The sequence below is a fragment of the Lepisma saccharinum genome, chromosome 2 (assembly GCF_977018435.1).
Source record: "Lepisma saccharinum chromosome 2, izLepSacc3.1, whole genome shotgun sequence".
NCBI classification, from domain to species: Eukaryota; Metazoa; Arthropoda; class Insecta; order Zygentoma; family Lepismatidae; genus Lepisma; species Lepisma saccharinum.
The window spans coordinates 1,384,270-1,404,468 of record NC_139230.1 but is presented as its reverse complement, the minus strand read 5'-3'; the positions used below and the strand labels follow the sequence as shown (position 1 = coordinate 1,404,468).

General features: G+C 36.4%; 1 protein-coding gene across 1 annotated transcript in view; it reads right to left on the bottom strand.

The window, feature by feature from the left end:
• LOC145983851 (R3H domain-containing protein 4-like) overlaps window positions 1-19,984 on the bottom strand; it is a 38,106-nt gene extending 18,122 nt beyond the window's left edge. Inside the window, exon 1 of the mRNA XM_083116895.1 lies at window positions 19,756-19,984. Within this exon, the coding sequence (XP_082973021.1) occupies window positions 19,756-19,829 (74 nt within the window). The 5' untranslated portion in view covers window positions 19,830-19,984. The remainder of the gene's footprint in view (window positions 1-19,755) is intronic.
• Window positions 19,985-20,199: the final 215 nt, after the last annotated feature.

Genomic DNA, 20,199 nt, shown 5'->3' with positions numbered 1-20,199 from the left:
GAATATGAAAGGAATGTGCTAGTGAAATAATCCATGCTGTTGCATTGATTGAGTTAGGTTATTTTACGTCGCTTTTCTGCCACTTTTGGTTAATCGCGATCAGTGATATGATGAAATTGATGATGGGACATTTACAAAGAATACCCATGCCCAGACCGGTACTTGAACCCTTGACCTCTGGCATCATAGGGAGCTGTGCTAAAAACTTCACCACGGAGGTCAGCGTAATTCTTGAATTTTTAGTTTAGTTAAAACTTTAATTTATTTAATTATCTTCATCTTCAATATTTAAGCTTTTTCACTTTGACAAATTCTGTTGAAATAGCAGAGATGAAGAAGACAAAAGCAAATGTAAAATGAGAATTAACATGGGATTGGTTTACAAATGTTATTCAGATTTCAGTTTCTCAACTTCCATTTTCAGTACGTAATTTGTGAACCCAGAATTCTCGTTCCTGAGAAATTTCCCTGTCGTAAACAACACAGCTCCTACAATGCAAAGTCCATCAGGGAAGAATGGCAGAAGAGGGCGCCAGCCGAGGGAACGGTAAAGACTCTGGGGTGGAGAGTGCGACCGGTGGACTCTCTCCAGAAGGAGGTTACCCTGAACATGGAATCACCGTGCCTGAGAAGCTGTTTCCTTTCCCTCTTATCAAGGGATTTAAAGGGAGCCATTCAGCAGCAAATGGTTGAAAACACTCACGCGCTCTAAGCAAAGAAATGTATGAATCAAAGATTGGATTGGAAGAATATTGGGAAGAAATTAAAAAAAAAAAAAAAAACTTTTTAAAAAATTATAGCTGGGTCATCTCCGATTACCTAGATGACCCAGAGTATACGCCACTGATACTTGATGCACTATAGAACCTTTCAAATGAAATTCCTACTTATTTTCATCCCACACGCAAAACAACTAAAATTGTTGAAAGAGCATAGTTCAAAGTATATTAACAAGGTTTTTTTGTTACATGTTTCAGTCTGATTCCATCAGGCAAAGATAACAATGGCGGACCACAAGTTGAACAGAAAAATAATGTTGTTCATTGAGTCCAAGTCACCAACCACACAGTCCAACAAAAGTACCAATGTGCAATTAGGAAATATGTGAAGCAGTTCAACAAGACAGTATATGTGACCACAATAAACATTGACAGAAACTCAGTGTCAGAACACTGGCTCGCATTGCAGAAGTGCATCAACAGTCGATGAAAAAAAAATCTTTCAGTCGAGACCAGAGATGTCCATATGACTTTTGCCTTGGAAGGCCGGGCCTCCAAACTCCATCTCGGCCTCACACAGCCTCAGCCTTGCAAGGCTCTTGGTGGCCGAGGAGGTTCGGTCTGAGACTGGCATGTTGGAGACAACAGTGTGGCATATTTTGCAACAAGATTTACACATGTTCTGATGCATCATACGGTCAAGCCACACACCATAGAAGCAGCTCTCTTTTCTGCACCATCACTTCAAGCATTGCATCATCTAAAAACTAACTAGCTCTCTAGCCTTTTGAACCCAAAGGTTCATGGTTGCACCAACACAGGCCATCCATTTGTCCCTATCCTGAGCAAAATCTATATACTCTTTTCCATCCCTACCAATTTCCTTTAGGTCCATCTCAACATTATCCCTCCATCTTTGTATTGGTCTTCCTACTGGTCTCTTACCATCAGGTTTCCCAATAAGAATCTTGTAAATTCTTCTTTCCTCTCCAAATTGTACCACATGGCCTGCCCACCTAAGTCTTCTTAATTTAATCATTCTAATAATATCTGGACATGAATACAAATTATGTAGTTCTAAATTATGTAACCTTCTCCACTCACTTGTTGCCTCATCTTTTTAGGCCCAAATTTTTTCCTAAGGATCTTATTTTCAAATACTCTCAATTTATGTTCCTCTTTTAATGTAAGGGACCAATTTTCGCATCTATATAATATTACAGGCAAAATTACTGTTTTGTATATTTTAACTTTTAGTTTCTTAGATATTAAACGAGAAGACAAAAGTTTATGAAGAGAAAAGTAACATGCATTTCCTGAATTAAGCCTGCTTTTTATTTCCTCTTTAATATAATTTTCATTTGTTAGTATTACTCCTAAGTATTTGAATTTGGAAACTGGTTCAAAGGAGTTGTTATAAATAATTAGATTTTGATTATTACCTAACACTTGGTTTCAGCCTGTAAGTGTATATTTAGTTTTATCTTTGCTAACTTCCAAACATTTCTCTTTAGCTGCTTTGAAAAATATTTTAGCAGTCTTCTTATTTGTATCACATCATCCCCCAGTAAGTCTACATCATCTGCATATGCTAACAGCCTGAGTCACACCATTTAATTTTAGTCCTTCGTTAGTTTCTCTTACCTTCCTAACAGCATATTCTAAGGCAAAATTAAAGAGTAATGGAGATAATGCATCTCTTTGTTTTAACCCATCATGAATTGTAAATTTGTCAGACATTAATATCCACACGAACTTTCTGTTTCACTAGTGCAACTTTTATCATATGAACAAGCTTGAATAAATTATATAATTTCTCTCTTTTGACTGAATCATATGCTTTTTTTAAAATGTATGGTTCGGCGGAGCGGTACAGTGATTCGGTGCTCCAAACGGCATGCTCAGTACTTAAGGCTTAGCGATTGGGCGCCATTGTTTTGATCGCCTGGGAAGTACTCTCGCTGCAGTGAACCCGTTCAGTAGACATGGCAGCAGACGACGTGTAATCCACGATATGCTACAAATTTGAGAATATAGTTTACACAGTCACAACTAGTTCAGAAATTCATAGTCGCCTACAAGCAAATAAGTGGCCCTATAATTATAAATATTATTTAGTTAAAAATAAAACTTTATTCACAAGGTTTTCTATATCAAAAGTAGCCGCAACTTGAAACTAATGTTTATACGCGAGGCATAGCACAGTCAGTATGTACACATCTCAAGGGTTTCAGCAGGCCCGTACCCAGGAATTTTGTGTGTGTGTGTGTGTGCATGGGTGTGTGTGTGTGTATATATAGAGGGAGGCTATAGTTTAAATGTTTTTATTAAGTGTTATATTTTAATTCTATTAATACTTATATTAGTCTTACATTCATGTTTTATCTTTGTTTTGTTTATGTTGCTATACCCAGGATCTTTTAAAGGAGGAGGAGGTAGATCCAAAAATGTTTAACGAAAAGAAGATCAGATATCCTGTGAAGTTCATTGAATTGGGTTATTTTTTTTTTATTTGCTTTTCTTCCAAGTTTATCTAAACGCAATGATGAGGATGAGCGATGATATGAAATTGATGAGAAGGAACACACAGAACACTTATGACAAAGCTGGGAATCGAACCCAGAACCCCTTTTCATCATAGCATGCTGTGCTAACTACTTATGCCAGGACCACTGAACAAACACGATAATTCTATGTTTAAAAAATTATGTGTTTGTAAATTAAATTATACGTGTTTGTTAGCAATTATTATTGGGGGTGGCTCAAGATAAAATTTTTACTTGGGCAAGGTTGATTTCTTGCACCCTCTACTTTCCACCCTGCCATTCCCTCCCAACTTTCTACCCTCCACTTTACTCCAATTTATGGTTTTATTTTGAAATATTATATGACTTTAGTCATGTGTAACATGATTTTTCAATGTTATTTTCATATTTTTTTATAGGTTATAATAATAATAGTAATAACCAGTGGCTCAACAGCCCTTGAAGGGCCTTGGCCTATCTCCCAACTGCCAGTCTCCCTCTCACAATCCTACCTAGATGTGTGGAGATCTTCAACCAGTAAGGGGGTGACAGGGGGTGAGCACGTCGAACCCCCAGTCATTATAGGAGATTTATATAACCAGGTAACGCTACTCATTCGTAGCTCCCCAATTTCCTTATGGTGGTGGATTACCACCGGTCCCATTCACAGGCCGAAAACCCAGAGACTGAACCCAGGCAGACTCGAACCCATGCCGTGCCACAATGGGAGTCCGACTGTTGGAAATTTTAACATTTCAATATTTCATAGTTTGAGGATGGGCATGGCCCCTTCCATGGGTACAGGCCTGGGTCTCAGGCAGTGCTTAAAGTTGTTTCATTCAATAGCACTAATGCCACAACTGAATGTACATTACTACTACTACTACTAGTAGTAGTAGTAATAAATGAATATTAAAATAACAATAATTTGATTTCATTCATTTTACTTCGCTTTATAAACCAATTCGACCAATTGTTGTTGTTATTATTGCATCCAAAGTAAATATATAAACACAAGATGTGTCATGTCTGTCAGTCTTGTCTTCTTCAGTTTCGTTCACAATACCAGTACAGTTGTGCTCCTTCGTAAGAAAACTGAATTATCGCAGAATGTTCCTTTTCATTTTAATCTGCTATTCTAACAAAGAAAAGAAAATTATCGGACTCTGGTATATTACACAAGGGGGAAAATTATAAGGCCACAGATGAACCAACTACAGAAAAAGAGGCATTTCATAGCACATAACTGACAGCAATAGGAAAAAAAAATCCTCCTAGAAGCTTATATTCCGCTTTTGGGAAATCCATCGCTCTTCCGAAGCTTTGCAATTAACATCTACCAAAACAAAAATGCGATAACGAAACCTGTCTTGTCACCGTGAAATGTCTGGCACCTACTGACTGCCCGCCGACGGGAGATAAATTTAGTACAGGAACTTTCCCTTTTCCTCTTCATCTCTGGTTTGAAAGAATTCATGTAACAAGAAATTATATAAATGGCAGGAACTAAGATCCGGTACCAAATTGATTTGCCAGAATGCAGTTTTGGTGCTTCCGCCTTACTTCAAGCACTGGTACCATTACACGATAGAGGCGGATCCCTCTTTAAAACTAACTCCAGTACCGATTAGCTTATCTGTGCATAAAGTGGGCTTAAAACATCTCAAAAAACTGTTAAAAAATGTAAAAGGGTCTTAAATATATGGTCTTCCATTGCAAAAGTTTGACAACAGCGAAGCCAAGCTTGCTGTCCAGGACAACGGCAATGTTACTAATTTGTCTGGAGAAGATGAAAATCAGCCGTGGAATGCAATCACTGAGCTGAAGCGTTCAAAGAAATTCCTGTTTTCCAGTGATCGCACGCAAGTGAGCCGCTCCGCATTGGCTCAGTCCTCTGAACGTAGCCAATGAATAGCTGATGGACATTTTGATTATATTCCCACTTTTTCTCAAGTGTCTGTCTAATATGAAAAATTTGATCTGTTACATTTAAATCCACATTGATAATCAACTATAATTTCATTAGCATGTGGGGTTAGTCGTGCTAAAAGAATGTTAGAAAATATTTTATACGTTGTTGTGAGTAGAGAAATTCCACGGAAATTATTGCAGTTCATTTTATCACCTTTTTTAAACACAGGAACAATTATGGATTATTTCCACTGTTGAGGGATTTCTTCTTTATTTCATATTAAACAAATTAATTTATGAATTTGACATATTAACGAATTGCCACCATATTTAATTAACTCAGCTGGTATTTAATCAATGCCAGGTGCTTTGTTATTCTTTAGCCTTTTAATAGCATCTTTAACTTCAGTCAAGTTAGGTTCTGGAACTAAAGGTTCTGCTGTGTGGACTTCATTTACTTCTGATTTATCTCCTACATGAACATTTAAAAGGTCATTAAAGTAGTTTTTCCATCTATTTAAAATATCGCTTGGGTCAGCCAAAAAATTGCAGTTTTTATCTATTATCAAGTTTACTTTAGGTTGCCACCCCTTTCTAAATTCATTTACACCTTTATGTAAATCTCTGATATTTTTATTTTTGCTGTTTGTTTCAATTTCGTTAATTTTACTTTTCAAGTAATCTTTACTTCTAAAAATGTGGTTAACTTCTCACTTTATTCTATTATAATTACTTAAATTTGTATCATCCGAGTTATTTAACCAATAAGTCTTGCCTGATTTCTTATTTCTATTAGATTATGACATTCTTTATCAAACCATGGCTTACTTTTTCTTGGTTTATGGTATCCTATACTTTCTTTAGCTGCTGATTCTATTGCATTACGTATGTGCTCCCAATTCTTATTTACGTCTGTTTCATTTATATTTTCATCATCATTTAAATCCTGCAAAACATCAAATCTATTTGACAGTTTAATTTGGTAATCTTTCTTAATTCTAATATCAGCAAATTTTCCTGTATTAAATTTTAGAGCTTTTAGATTTTGTTGCTTATGGTTTATCACCGAGAGTCTCTCTCTTAATTTAGCAATGGTCACTGGCACAGTCAGTGCCTCTATGTGAACGAATGTCAATTATATTAGTATGCCTTCTTTTATCAATGAGAATATGATCTATCTGATTATGATTATCTGCATTGCATCATCTACAATCACTATCCAGATTTCCTCAATACTAAACTGCTGGACAAACTGCTTATGGTTTATCACCGAGAGTCTCTCTCTTAATTTAGCAATGGTCACTGGCACAGTCAGTGCCTCTATGTGAACGAATGTCAATTATATTAGTATGCCTTCTTTTATCAATGAGAATATGATCTATCTGATTATGATTATCTGCATTGCATCATCTACAATCACTATCCAGATTTCCTCAATACTAAACTGCTGGACAAAAAAAAACCGGACACTTGCATTTTTTGTGATAACACATAAATTCTGATTCGAAGGCTAACTAAATGTTGCAGAAATTATTGGAAATAAGAAAACCTGAATATATTCAACAGAAAGCAAATTAAAATTTATTGTTAAATTAAATTAGAACATAAACGAAAGTTACAGAAAACTACCAAAAAAAAATTAGAAAAAAAATCCTAGCAATATTTTTTATGATATTGTTAACTGGTACTGGTGGGGACTTCTTTGCTGATTATGAACACTTCCACTGGTTCCAGCAGGAGCCACTAGAGGTTACTGTAGAACTTAAACTTTTATTTTCTTCAGCAGTAGCCAACCATGTTTCACACACTGCTTGTACAGAATTTTCCTATTCAACTACTTAACACCTGGATATGATTGCAAAACACAGCACTTCTAACACAGGCCAATATTGACTGTCTTTGTGCACTTTCCTTGCAAGAATATATGTATGTTCTGCAACTTTGGTAATATTACTTATGTAGGGTGGCTACAAACAAGCAAAAATGAAATTCCCTTCCTTTTTCAGGTTTTCCAGAACAAATGTTCCATTTATCCTAATATTAAGTCCACATTTTTTGTAAATGAAAATAATCAACTCATACAGCTTCCAGGTATTGAATGTATCAAGTACTTGTATTAGTTTATAAGAAACTGACTTTATTTAGCCATGATTCATATTCAAATTGAAAAATGATTACAATTCACAAGATATGGAGGGATTTTTTGTTATCCAGGCAGTTTGAAATACAACATTTTTTTGTTTTAAAGTTACAAAAATTAGTTGTTTTAAATAAGTGTCACGAATGAGAAAAAAAACAAATTGTGTAATTTCTCATTCTTCCTGGTTTATCTTGTTATTAAATGTTGCTATTGTGACTGAGGTTAGGAGATTTCTAATTTCCTCTGCTTGCAAGAACCACAACTTCAGACTCATTCTTCTGTGAATGAATAATTGTATCCTACTTCTCTTTTCTCTGAAAAGCAAACAACTTAACCCTTGCACACAAGAGAGAGATTATGGCATCAAAATCCTTATACCTGCTTCTCGGGATTATCAAACAATGGAATGATACAAAACAAAGTGTCATATTACCTTACATTATGGGACGTACCCTTCAGTACAAAACATTCACAGTATATCCAAGTACAGGCAAACCCCGATTTTACATTTTTCAGGGGCCTGTAAATAAAAAACGTAAAATGTGGGAAATGTAAAAAGCAGGATAGCATAAGGGAGGGGTGGAACTGAAGTGTCAGTAAGAAAGGACTACACAATCGACTTTTTAGGGGGTATATTGTGTCAAAAATTATTTAAAAATGGGAAAGAAGTATGGTAATAAATTTCTAAGGAAAAAAGCAAGACATGCTGTGAAAGTCAATGACGGATTAATGGGACCCACTCTCGAGGGTAGGAAGGGTCATATGAACCTCTGAAGCAATCGGCTTTGTCCAGTTGTCGTGGTGAGGGGAAATTCTCGTGGTATTCTGCGTTGCCACATTTATCATCTCAAGTCTTTTACCTTCAACAAGGCCAAGCACAGCGACCACAGTGCAGTAAGCGAATGGGTCTCTGATTCCCTGCCTCTCCCTGAAATGTGAGCAAAGGGGTCAAATGACAGGAAGAGGTGTTGTGTACGAGTGGACAAAAATCAGGCATGTAGCAATCGGTAGCAGCACTGCTTTTCCCCCCTTGAACTGGAGGCTGAAAGTCTGGGTTTCCTCAAGTCCGTTCTTTGGCCGGGAGGACTTTAGGAAGAAAGTAGAAGAATGGAGAAGACAGAAGACAGCAGAGAAAGCCAAATACCAGACAATACCTGATAAAGTGCTTGGAACATACAAATGTTCAAGTACTTTAAGAAAAGCTGTATCCAAAGTAAATCGAATTGTGTACTTCCATGTAGCCCACACAAGAAAATAGCTGTTGTTCGCCAGTTCAAAAAAACTTTTCACACCCTTACTGATTTATTTGAAAAGGGGAAACCATCCACATCAAGATCAATTTCGTCCGACATTACAGAAACAGTTGTTAATTTCTTTGAGAGTGATGACATTGGCTGGCAGGCACCCGGAAAATGAGATTTCATCTCAGTTAAAGATGGTCAAACTGGTGAAAGAATACATAAGCAGAAACGATACCTGATCATGAAAACTGATGAAGCTTATTCTCTTTTTAAAGAGAAGTTCAGTGTTCCTCTATCAAGATCAAAATTCTTTGAACTGAGGCCAAAGCATGTAATACCTTACAGCAAAACTCCCCATAATGTGTGCATGTATTTGCAGCATCCTGACTTTTTAGTTTTAGTGGTCGTCATTTCTGAATTTGCTAACACAGCAACACCACTAACTAACTCATAGATCATTGTTCCAATGTTGATAACGAGTTCTGCATGACGAACCAATGTGATTTATGTATATTGTGATGTTACTGTTCTGATAGTGTTTAGATGAAAATGATTAAATGGAAGAAATGGATGAAGAAACAAGGGGTTATGCAAGTTCTTGAATATTCATCTCCTCTTGCAGATGTTGTGTGAAAACTGAATGACTCCCTAGTACCTTTCAAAAGACACACTTTTGTAAAAGCTGAACAGTCAATGTATTTTGAGCAACTCAAGTCCAGCTCAAAAGAAGGTGAGGCAGTTATGCAGATGGACTATGCTGAAAACTACAGCCTAGTCCATCAAGACAAGGTGCAGAGTGCCAGTAGCGTACGCAGGATTCCATCAGGGGGGGGGGGTTATTTTGAAAACTTTCTACAAATTCACATTACCATTGTTTTATTTAATTAATTAATAATAATAATTAATTAATAATACTTACAATTAATTAATTAGTTTACTTACCACTAATAATACTACTAATGCATCTGCTGTTACTACTTACATCACTACTATTATCTATGCTATTATTAAGTAGTAGAGTTATGAAAGCAATAGAACAAAATTACATTTTTTTTGTTTCTTTGTTACTAAATAATTGTCTAGTCAACTGTTATTTGTATATGATAGGTGAGACATTCTAAGTGTGAAGAAAATTCATAAAAACAAGCAAATATATTAAATTTATTGAAATAATCAAAATATGAAACTCATTCAAGGGTCCGCGGTGGTCTAGTCTCGATCTCGTGGGAGATCCGGGTTCGATTCCAGGAATTGGTTGGAACTTATCCAGCCTTGTCTCCGCACCCAGCCTCATATCAATAAGTACCTGAGAGCAACCCTGGGGGATAAAGGCTGCCAGAGCATGGTGCTGATCACATCCCCTGCAAAATGGCCAAGATCGAGAATGTGTGGGCCCCAGCACACCACTACATGTGTATTTAGCATGGAACGGTGCTAAATACACGGGGAAATATAGACATTCCAACATATTTATCACTTCTAGGTGATTCACAAAGCACTTCTTCAACATTATTTAATGATGTGGATGTAGACTCAGCATCACTTGAGAGTTCACAAGGGGATGTGAATGTTTGCAATAACGTCGGCACACTGCGACGAAGGAAGGAATTTTCACAAATCTCGCGAGAGACTGCGTGACGTTTTGCAAAAGAATTGCAAAATTGAACTTTTTGGCCACTTAGATTGTGTTTGGAATGTTGTTTTTCTCCATGCTGCATTGGAATAATAATTCAAATTATTATTATTACTCTCGCAGATCTTTGACTGTGATAAATTAGCCATTTTTAATTTTTCTACAATATTTTCCATATTATTTCAAAAGCTCAAGGGGGGGGGGTTCAAACCCGGTAACCCCCCCCCCCCTTGCGTACGCCACTGCAAAGTGCACACTGGCATCATTCACAGGTGACCCTATTTACATGTTGTATATGGTATGGACATGGAGTAGCATCATATGTTGTTATCAGTGATGACTTATCTCAATTTAAAGAGTCAGCATGGTTATTTTTGAGTAGCATTGTTTCAGACTTACAGACAAATTATGTGAAAGTGGATCACATCCATATTTAATACTACTTTCATCTAGTCAAAACACCTATAACTCATTTATTTCATCCTTTTTAACATTGCTACTTACTTATTCTGCATTGTGGAACATTCTATAAGGTGTAATTATGAATTTCTCATGAAAATAATTTCAATTTTTCATATTACGAGTAATTATTGTTGTTCCTTTTTTTTTCGCTTGCGTGAGACACAATATGGCGCGAGCGTTCCGAGTCGTGCTTGTGTTTTGTCGATTTGGAGTGGGTATTAAGTGTTTCCAACCTTCTAAACAAAAAAAAAAAAAATACCTACTTCAGTGTTATTAATTTTCTATTTTTTCCCAGGTTTGAAATTATGCTAATACCTAAAATTTGGGGTCGTATAACCATTGACGGATAGCCCCATGAATCATTCACAGTAAGGTTAGGTTATGCAAGCACAGTTAAAATTTGGGGTCGTAGAACCATGCAATCAAGAAAGTGAGGGGCATTACCCCCACACCCCCTATACGCCTACATGGCGTGGTGCTAAGCACAGGGGAGCACTTTACCTTTTTTTTCAAAAAATGTCCCTGCAGAAGACATTCTGTGGCTCACCCAGCCTCTCATCAAAGTGTACCTGGGGGTTACGGTGGCTGAGATCGTGAATGTATGAAGCTTTATCCTCCACAGAATGGCATGGTGTAATGTACAGTCACCAGCAATAAAAATGGGATATATAGATCTTCAAATTCTCCCTTCCCTGCAAGGCGTTGTGTGGGTTGCCTAAATCTATGGGTCTGGTAGAAGTTCCCATTGAAAATTATCTATTAAAATCAGTATATCGCCATAGAGTTGGGCAACACACACAACGTCTTGCAGGGAAGTGAGTATTTCAGGATCTATATATCCCATTTATATTGCCGGTGACTGTACACGAAAAACTTTACCTTTACAATATTCCGTGTGTTAAAAAAAACAATAGGGGCAAAAACACTACAACACAGAATATATGGCATTGTATTTCTAAAGTGTTTTGTCATTCAATAAACACAATTCAGAATCATCATAGTAGGATCTAGATCACTAGCACATTATTTCAAACTTTTCTAGTTCGAGTCAGAATTTTTTCTCTAAAAATTTCTTTACAGTTGAAGATTGTGTTGCATAAAACAATGTTTTTTGTAGGATGATGCTTGGATAAGAAGAGTACAACATTTTTGATAAAGCACATCAAGCAGATCTCGTATATTACATTCCTGAACTGTCACAGATTGTAGCAAACGAGAAAAAAAAAATATTTACAGTTCTGGAAAGTAATATTTGACTTGCTATCCTAAAGAAATATAAATGATGCAAAGTAATGGTTTATCTCAGATGTTGTACTCATACATAAATGTCACATTTTCAGAAATGATACATTGTTCATAAAAATAAGCTACAATAAGAAAAGACTGCACAAGAAGCTAAAAAAGGAATCTATACTAATTCCATTACTGTACTGTACTTTCCTCTTTGATCTTTTCTCACATTTAGCAATTATCCTAGCCTACCAACGTTATACATTTGTCCTATCATGAGTTCAGATAAGAATTCTGTTTTATAATATTTTCCTATTTTCCAATGTATCTTTCTTTTACTTCCTCAACAAACACAAAATCTAAAATGTGAAAAACATGTCTCTGAACATTTATGAATATGAATAGATTAAATGAGATATGGATTAATAAAAGTTGCAATTTTTCACGTCTAAGGAGCAAAATTCCCAGAATTCAAGGAATTTCCGGTGAGTAGCCACCCTGTATCTTGCAGATGACTTGTCTGTCACAACAGTGGAATGGAACACCTTTGCACCAGACATGGAAAAGGTCCAGTAGATGCCATAGAAGGTCAAATCAAAAGGACCGATTGGATGTCGGTCAAGGCCAGAGCCAGACAAATTAATTCTGCGCAAGAATTTTATGACCATGCTGTCAATTTGTCTAAAACTGCCGATGTGGTTTTGGTATCCCAAGCTGATGTTGAAGAAACGGCTTGCCTACTCCTGAACAAACGTTGGGTGTTTGTCAGTGATATCCTTGGAATAAGGAACTTCCATCACTTTGAGAAATTGGATGAAAATCATATTTTAGTTGCTCTGACAGCAACTTCCAACTTGAAACAATACAGGTTTCTTCGAGATCAACTCAGCAACCAACCATACAAACATTACCTCAAAGGTGTTTGAGGTATAGTGAAGTCTACACTGATGATGATGATAGTAGCACATTATCTACCATACAAAAGTGTTCTTCTGACGTTCCTGGGCCATCAGTTGCAAAACCTATATCGGGTGGTATTTCTAAAATTGTATGGAAGTGACGGTAAAATATTTAAGATTGATGACCATGATGAAAAGTATGTAAGCTATGAACAAATAAGACAAAATTCTACCTCCTGCAAATATGAAGATTATAGGAAACAGGGTTCTGTACGAATTTCCATATCCAGTTGGTGTGTATGAAAAGTAACTTTTTGATACAATAACAAAGAGTATCCCGATCTTGCAGCAAGTAACTTTTATTAACTTGTATCTTATTTTATACATTTTTTTTTCTTCATAATTTCCAAATCGATTGCATGACATTTCCTATTGATCTCAAGTTGACATCCTGAACAGTTATAACATATTGTATGCTATATAATGTTGTCTTTTCTTTATACCAATGATTTGATATGTAGTCTTCAAAGTCTTGTATTATGTTTTGTTACTAACATACCACTAATTTTCATTAAGATATGTACGTTTACAGACTGCCTATAGTTTTATCTATTATGTAACTCATTCTGTTATAAACATAAAATGATTTATTTTATGATATACTGTCTCAGTATTAGTTGAGTTACCGATCTGACATTACTTGTAAACTCAGTTACAAAAACTTGTAATCTCCGTTATCTATCAAATAAATCAATTTAATTTTTCTCCTACAAATTAGTTGTTGCAATTTACAGTTTCATTTTTTAATAACTAGAAAAATTGAAAAGCAATAACTTTCTAGTATAAATGTTGACATGTGTATTTACTGACTCAGACAAACAAAATGGATAAAACAAGATTAATTTGAATTATATATCACTTTGCCTTAGTAAAAGTGTAACCTCAGTTACAAATGGATTGGCTGATATGCATCCTTTAATTTTCTTTCTCAAATTTAATAGTCTAAGTCTTTTCACTCGATGCCTAACTTTTACTATTAACAAACTCTTTATTTTGTTAATATTTTCTTAAAAAAGAATAAAGAGTTTGTTAATAGAAAAAAAAATAAAAAAAATTCTGAAGAAATAATGAAAAGAAGGAAAACCAACTTAAAAAATTATTAAGTGAAAATGAAAGAAGAAATGTACCAAATGAAGAGGAGGAGGAGAGAAGACCTGAAGAACCAGATATCCTAGATGTAGAACAAGAAGTAATTACAAAGTTTCAAGTAACTAGGTGTTACAATCAATAGTAATGGATTGATTGATTGATTTGGTGTTTTAAGTCCACTTTATCCACAGTAAGGTTAATCGGGACTCGACCTACAGTTTAAAGTGGAATCCGAACCACTTGTGCCTCCACCGGGTATCGAACTCAATAGTAATGGAAAAATAGATGAAGAATTAAACACTTGAATAAAGAATACAAACAGATTATATTATGCCATAAACAAAGGATTTTTAGGGGAAAAGGAAATAAGCCAAAAAACAAAAATGATTGTGTACAAATCAATTTATGTACCAACATTGACATATGGAAGTGAATCCTGGATAATTAATGAAAAACTAAAACAAAACTTACAAACAGTAGAAATGAAATATTTGAGGAGAACAGTGGGGAAGACCAGAAGGGACAAAATCAGAAATCAAACAATCAGAATAACATTAAACACAAAACCAATATATCAGGATGTTGAGCAAGCACACCTCAGATGGTTTGGACACCTCAGCAGAATGCCTGAACATCGAATACCTAAACAGGTATGGGAGGCAAGAAAGGGAGGATTGGATGCAAAGAGACCAAAAGGAAGACCACGTAGGACATGGAATGAGGGAATGAAGGATATCCTGAGCAGGAGGAACATCTCGTGGAATGAAGGAAGGAAGTTAGCAGAAGATCGTGAAAGATTGCGAGCTCTCTGTAAAACCTCAGCACCAACTGGTAGAAGAGGATCAGATTAAGTAAGTACAAACTCTTTAATCAAAAGGAATGGTATTTTGTCATGTTTGATTTAATTTCACAAACAGTATGAGCAAAACATGAAATAATGATTTTCCAATAATTTCCATTCTCCAAAAGATGATTAATGTTATGCAACCAGAACAAGCAAGTATGCCTACCCGATAATTTTCCTGTGGGTTACTTGAAACAACAAATAAGATTATTCTTACCTCAAAGAAGAATTAATCTATCCTCAGACTCCAAAGAGATACCTGAGATTTATAGAGCAGCATCATTAGAAGGGATCCAGAAGATCTGCCCTTCACGAGGAGAGTTGAACACAACTTTCAACTGCACCGCCCTCACACAATAGGAAATTCAAATAAATCCCACGCATTTGCATACATATTCATGACGTGGTGCAATGTGCACAAATTACTTGGAAAGGAACAATTTCACTAAATAAATATAAAGCTCATTGAATAAAATGATTGCGTGCAATTGAATAACTTCTACATGATCGAGACATTTACATTCACACGACATTCAGGTACATTTTTAAATTACCCATATGCAATGCAGACCCACAAGTAGTCTGCTGTTGGATTTACGTCTCATGTTCTTTCAAATCGAACATGGTGTATTTTTCTATGTATTTTGGTTACCGAGATACGAGGCTTTCAAAATACTTGTGCAAGGAAAATATGGAAAATACAGGGTGGCCACTATAGGACCATGATAAAATTCAAGTATAATTCCCAGTTTTCAACGTGGACTTTCCAAAAATTCAAGGGTACAAGTAGAAGTTTTCTCTATTTCAACCTTAGGTATTACTGCCTCTCACCACCCATACACACAAATATATTACAACAATAACAATGTAAAGGGTCTGTGCGATTCTAATGTATCTAAAAATTCTAATTCAATCAAATCAAACGATATATATATAATATTTAATTTAAGGTGCGGAGTTTACATTTGCCACTTCACATACTTAGACTCGAAACACATATACAAACACATGTTACAAATGTTACTAATCTACAAAAATACGTTAATTGTATACGAATTTCAAACTTAATTTACCTAAGCAACTTCAAGATATCTTACATTGCAATAATCTTCAGTCGGTAAATTTCTTATATCCGCAAGACGTCTGAAATTTGCCAGTTCATTTAATTTGAATACTCGTACTTATGTATTTCTGCATTGAGAAACATTGTAGAAAGTGGTATTTCGCTTATTTCTTGGAAATAAGCTCTATTTGCGACATATCGAGTAAGTTTTTCGTTTATTTTTGCCTTCGGTAACACGCAAAATGGCGGTTGCTGTTTAACTACCGTACTCGGCATGCAGTGTTTCCACCCCACTGTACCCCAAAATGGTAAAAATTTACTATCCTTCGGACACCTATAACTTCTTCGTTTCGTCAATTTTTTTAAATTCGTACTTACCTATCTGCTTCACAGAACATTCCTTAAGGTGTATTGATGATTTTTCCATCAAAGTAATTGCAATTTTTCACATTACGAGTACTTCTTTCTCGTAGTCTTTTCACTTGCCTGAGACAGAATATGGCACATACACCTTCCCACATAATCAAGCGTTGTGCTTGTGTTTTGTCGATTCTCATTCGTTATGCAGTGTTTCAACCTTCGGAACCCAAGAAATATCAATGAACAAAGCTCATCTGATCCAATTTTTTTTAACTTTTTCGCATTGTTTTACGAAGAAAATTGTAATGTTTTGTGAATGGTTTTTGGGGCTATCTGTCCCGGAATCGGTGGGAAATTTAAACTAAAAAATTGCTTTTGTTTGAAATTTTTGAGTCCAAATTTCCCACCGATTCAGAGCTCCGCCCCTGGGGTAATTGACCTACCACCTCCAACCGCTGACGTGGACCCACCTTCGCTATGCTCCAGCTCCTCGGTATTCTCTATAGAGTCCCTGTTAAAGGCATGTTAGAAATTGACCGGAGTCACCTGCCTCCAAACTTTTAAATTTGAAGAAATCAGTTTCCAGGTTACAGAAAACTTACCTGAATTTCACCACGCATTCACGACACATCATATTAGGCATATACCATCAGCTCATTCCTTCTAATGAGTAGCTTACATTCACTGCCACATTTTCGACATTCCTTTCCTTTCTTCACGATCCCATGTTCAATTAAATTTAAAAATCCACTGGATCTTCCACACCCGGTACGAATTTCACCACGCATCCACGACAAGTCATGTTTCTAACTTTCGTTGAAAACACAGACAGTTCGAAACACTGGATACCCAATGAACATGAATTAAACACAATCACGACGCATGATGATGTACGAAGGTGTACGCGCCAAAGGCTATTGTCCATCGGAGAATTAATTTTCAACAATGAACATGAATTTCCCCTATCACACATTCCCACATCACACAAAACACCTTCCAGATGTTAGACAATACTACAGGAACTTATTACGGTAAGTAGTTTCCTCTGTACAAATGAAGAAACCTGTCCGAACAATAGTAAACTAGTACCTCAAAAATACCTACGTAGCCCCACAAACTATTGACACATAGCCCCATGAATCATTTCCGGTAAGGTTAGGTTGGGTGGCATGAGTTTACAATACCGGACCACTCTCCAATTTCTATAAATTTCGCCTACTTACTAATTTCGGTGTCCTGATGACGTATCTGTAATTCATATTTGGCGGTCACTTGTTAAAATTGTACATTTACGTGTAGAACTTGTAAAATAACCTTGCGATTTACCATGGTCATTGTCCATACACAGCAATTCGGAACCATCTTTCTTTCGCAATTAGTTAATGGTCTTCCATTACGCACAACAATCTTGATACCTTGAATATTGACGTCAGACGATGAATGCCTACGAGGTTAGGTTAGGCCTGTTAGGTTAGGTTCCATTAGCATAAATACAAAGAAAAATTAATATTTTGGCTAAGAGAACTATACCTTGTCTTGCCGTGATGTCAGAACACAGAAAGTGTTGTGCGATAAGTGACACCCATTCGGGGAAAATGGCGTGTTCCATGGAGCTACTGTTCTTATGGTAGGGTTAAGTTACGTTAAGAAAACATAGTTTATTTCAATTTTTTCTCGATTTCTATACTCGACTGCCAATTATTACATTCAGATTCGTGATTAGGAGTTCACAATTAGAGAGTAGGCAAAATTTCATAGAAATTGGAGGGTTCTGGTTGGGTCATGTTTAGGTTAGAATAGTTAAAAATTGGTTTAGAAAAAAAAATGCATAGCCACACACACCATTCTTGCATAGCCCCATGAACCATTGACACATAGCCCCACAAACCATTGACACACAGCCCCACAAACCATTGACACATAGCCCCACAAATCATTTGCAGAAACGTACCTTCTTTAGTTACAAAAAAACGTGTTTGGAAACACTTACCGTGATTACGTCATCACATACAGACAACATCCAGCTAAAAGGAAATGGATGCAACAGCTTTCGTGCAACGGTCACACATTTGGTAAAATTCAAGTTTCCCCGAAACACATTTCTTCAATTTTACAGGAGAAAGTACTTACCGAAAAGAGTTTCTGTATATTCTATAAAGGTCTGGGAAGTGTTTCTTTGCCTCGCTGAAAGAATTTTCACGGAAAATCATCTATTTTTGAACATTAATGTCTCTCCGATGCACGAAACCTGTTCCATTGATGTCCTTCTACTACGTGAACCAAATTTTGCATCCGCTTGATGACGTAACAACCAGTCAGTGTTTCCAAACACACGGTATTCCTACTGTGTAACAGTAGTATAACGTAAATGAACGTATGTAACTGTGCATCATTTGTGAATACGAACTTGTGAGAAGATGACGTGTACAGGATACGTGGTGAAATTGCACGGTGTCCAACATCCAGTTGAATTTTTAATTCAGCATGGAATTATCAAGGAACTACAAAGTAATTGCAATTCTTCACTATTTTCGTTTGAAATTTCCCACCGTTTCCGGGCTCCACCCCCGGGGTAATTGACCTACCGCCCTTAAGCGCTAACGCCCGCCTTCACTCCGCTACGTCTCCCCGGCTTTTTCTATAGACTCCCTTTTAAAGGCACTTTCGAAATTGGCCGAAGTCACCTGCCCCTGTCCCCACAATAGTAAACTCGAGTTGAAATTTCCCACCGATTCCGGTCTCCGCCCCTGGGGTAATCGACCTACCGCCCCCAACTGCTAATGTGGCCCCGCCTCCACTCCGGCTCCCCCGTTTTTTCTATAGACTCCCTGTTAAAGGCATGTTTGAAATTGGGCGGAGTCACCTGCCCCCCTGTCCCCACAATAGTAAACTAGTACCGTAGGTATTTTTCGATGAAGGTTGCAACACTGCATAACCACTGATCATCGACAACGCTAGTCAAGATTTCTCCGCCATATTGCGTGTAACGCAAGCGAAAACGAACAAACAATAATTACTCGATATGTCGAAAATTGAGATTATTTGCGTGAAAAAAACGAAATGGCACCTTCAAGAATCCTTAGGAATGCAGAATACGTAAGTACCAATGAATGCAGAATACGTAAGTACCAATGTGAAAAAGAAGAAAATAAAGAAATTCCAGCCGTTTCGGGGATACTTAACATTTAATGAAATTGATTAGGAGACCCAAATTAGTAAGTAACCGAAAATTCAAACAAATTGGAGAAATTCCCTGTATTGTTAAATTATACCAATGAAATTTATACCGGAATTTGAATTAATAACGTTGTAATTTTTCACGTCTAAGGAGAAAAATTCACGTATAATTCATGCATAATTCCCGGAATTCCGGGTGAGTAGCCACCCTGAAAATAGACTTCAGCCTCCCCCTCTCTCAAATTGACAATTCCAAAGATATTGGGCATAACTTCATTGCATGTTAAAGAAACCTGTACCAAAAACAGGCAAACCAGAACAAAAGTTGCCTGTTTTGGAGCTAGGTATAAGAGCGAACATAAGACAACTAACTGGTCACATAATTTGTTTGCAGCAACTTACGTTAGGCCAAGTGATTCCACGGAGCTCGACTCGAAAGTGCCTAATATCGAATCGTTTTTCTTTATGACACCCATACTGAAGCCTATGACAGATAAACTTTCTTAGTTTGCGATCAATTTACAAATATACAATGCAGTTCTTCTACAAAACCTTCCTTGTGTTTTACTTTCACCAGCAGATTAATCTCGGATTCAGTGTTGCCACAATCTGAAAGCTTAAATAAACAATACCCTCGGACTCCCACTCCTATAAGGGCGAATGGCCAAAGACCTCCGGCCCCAAACGGTAGCCAGATGTGGGTCAACCCAAATTCCACAATTCCTCTCAGAACAAAGTATACGACAAAATAAAATAAAAATAATAAGTTTTCATTGTCAAAACTGTAATCTGTTATAGTGTTTAATATAATTAATGTTTAGTCTGTCTTAAAATTTCCCTGCAAAT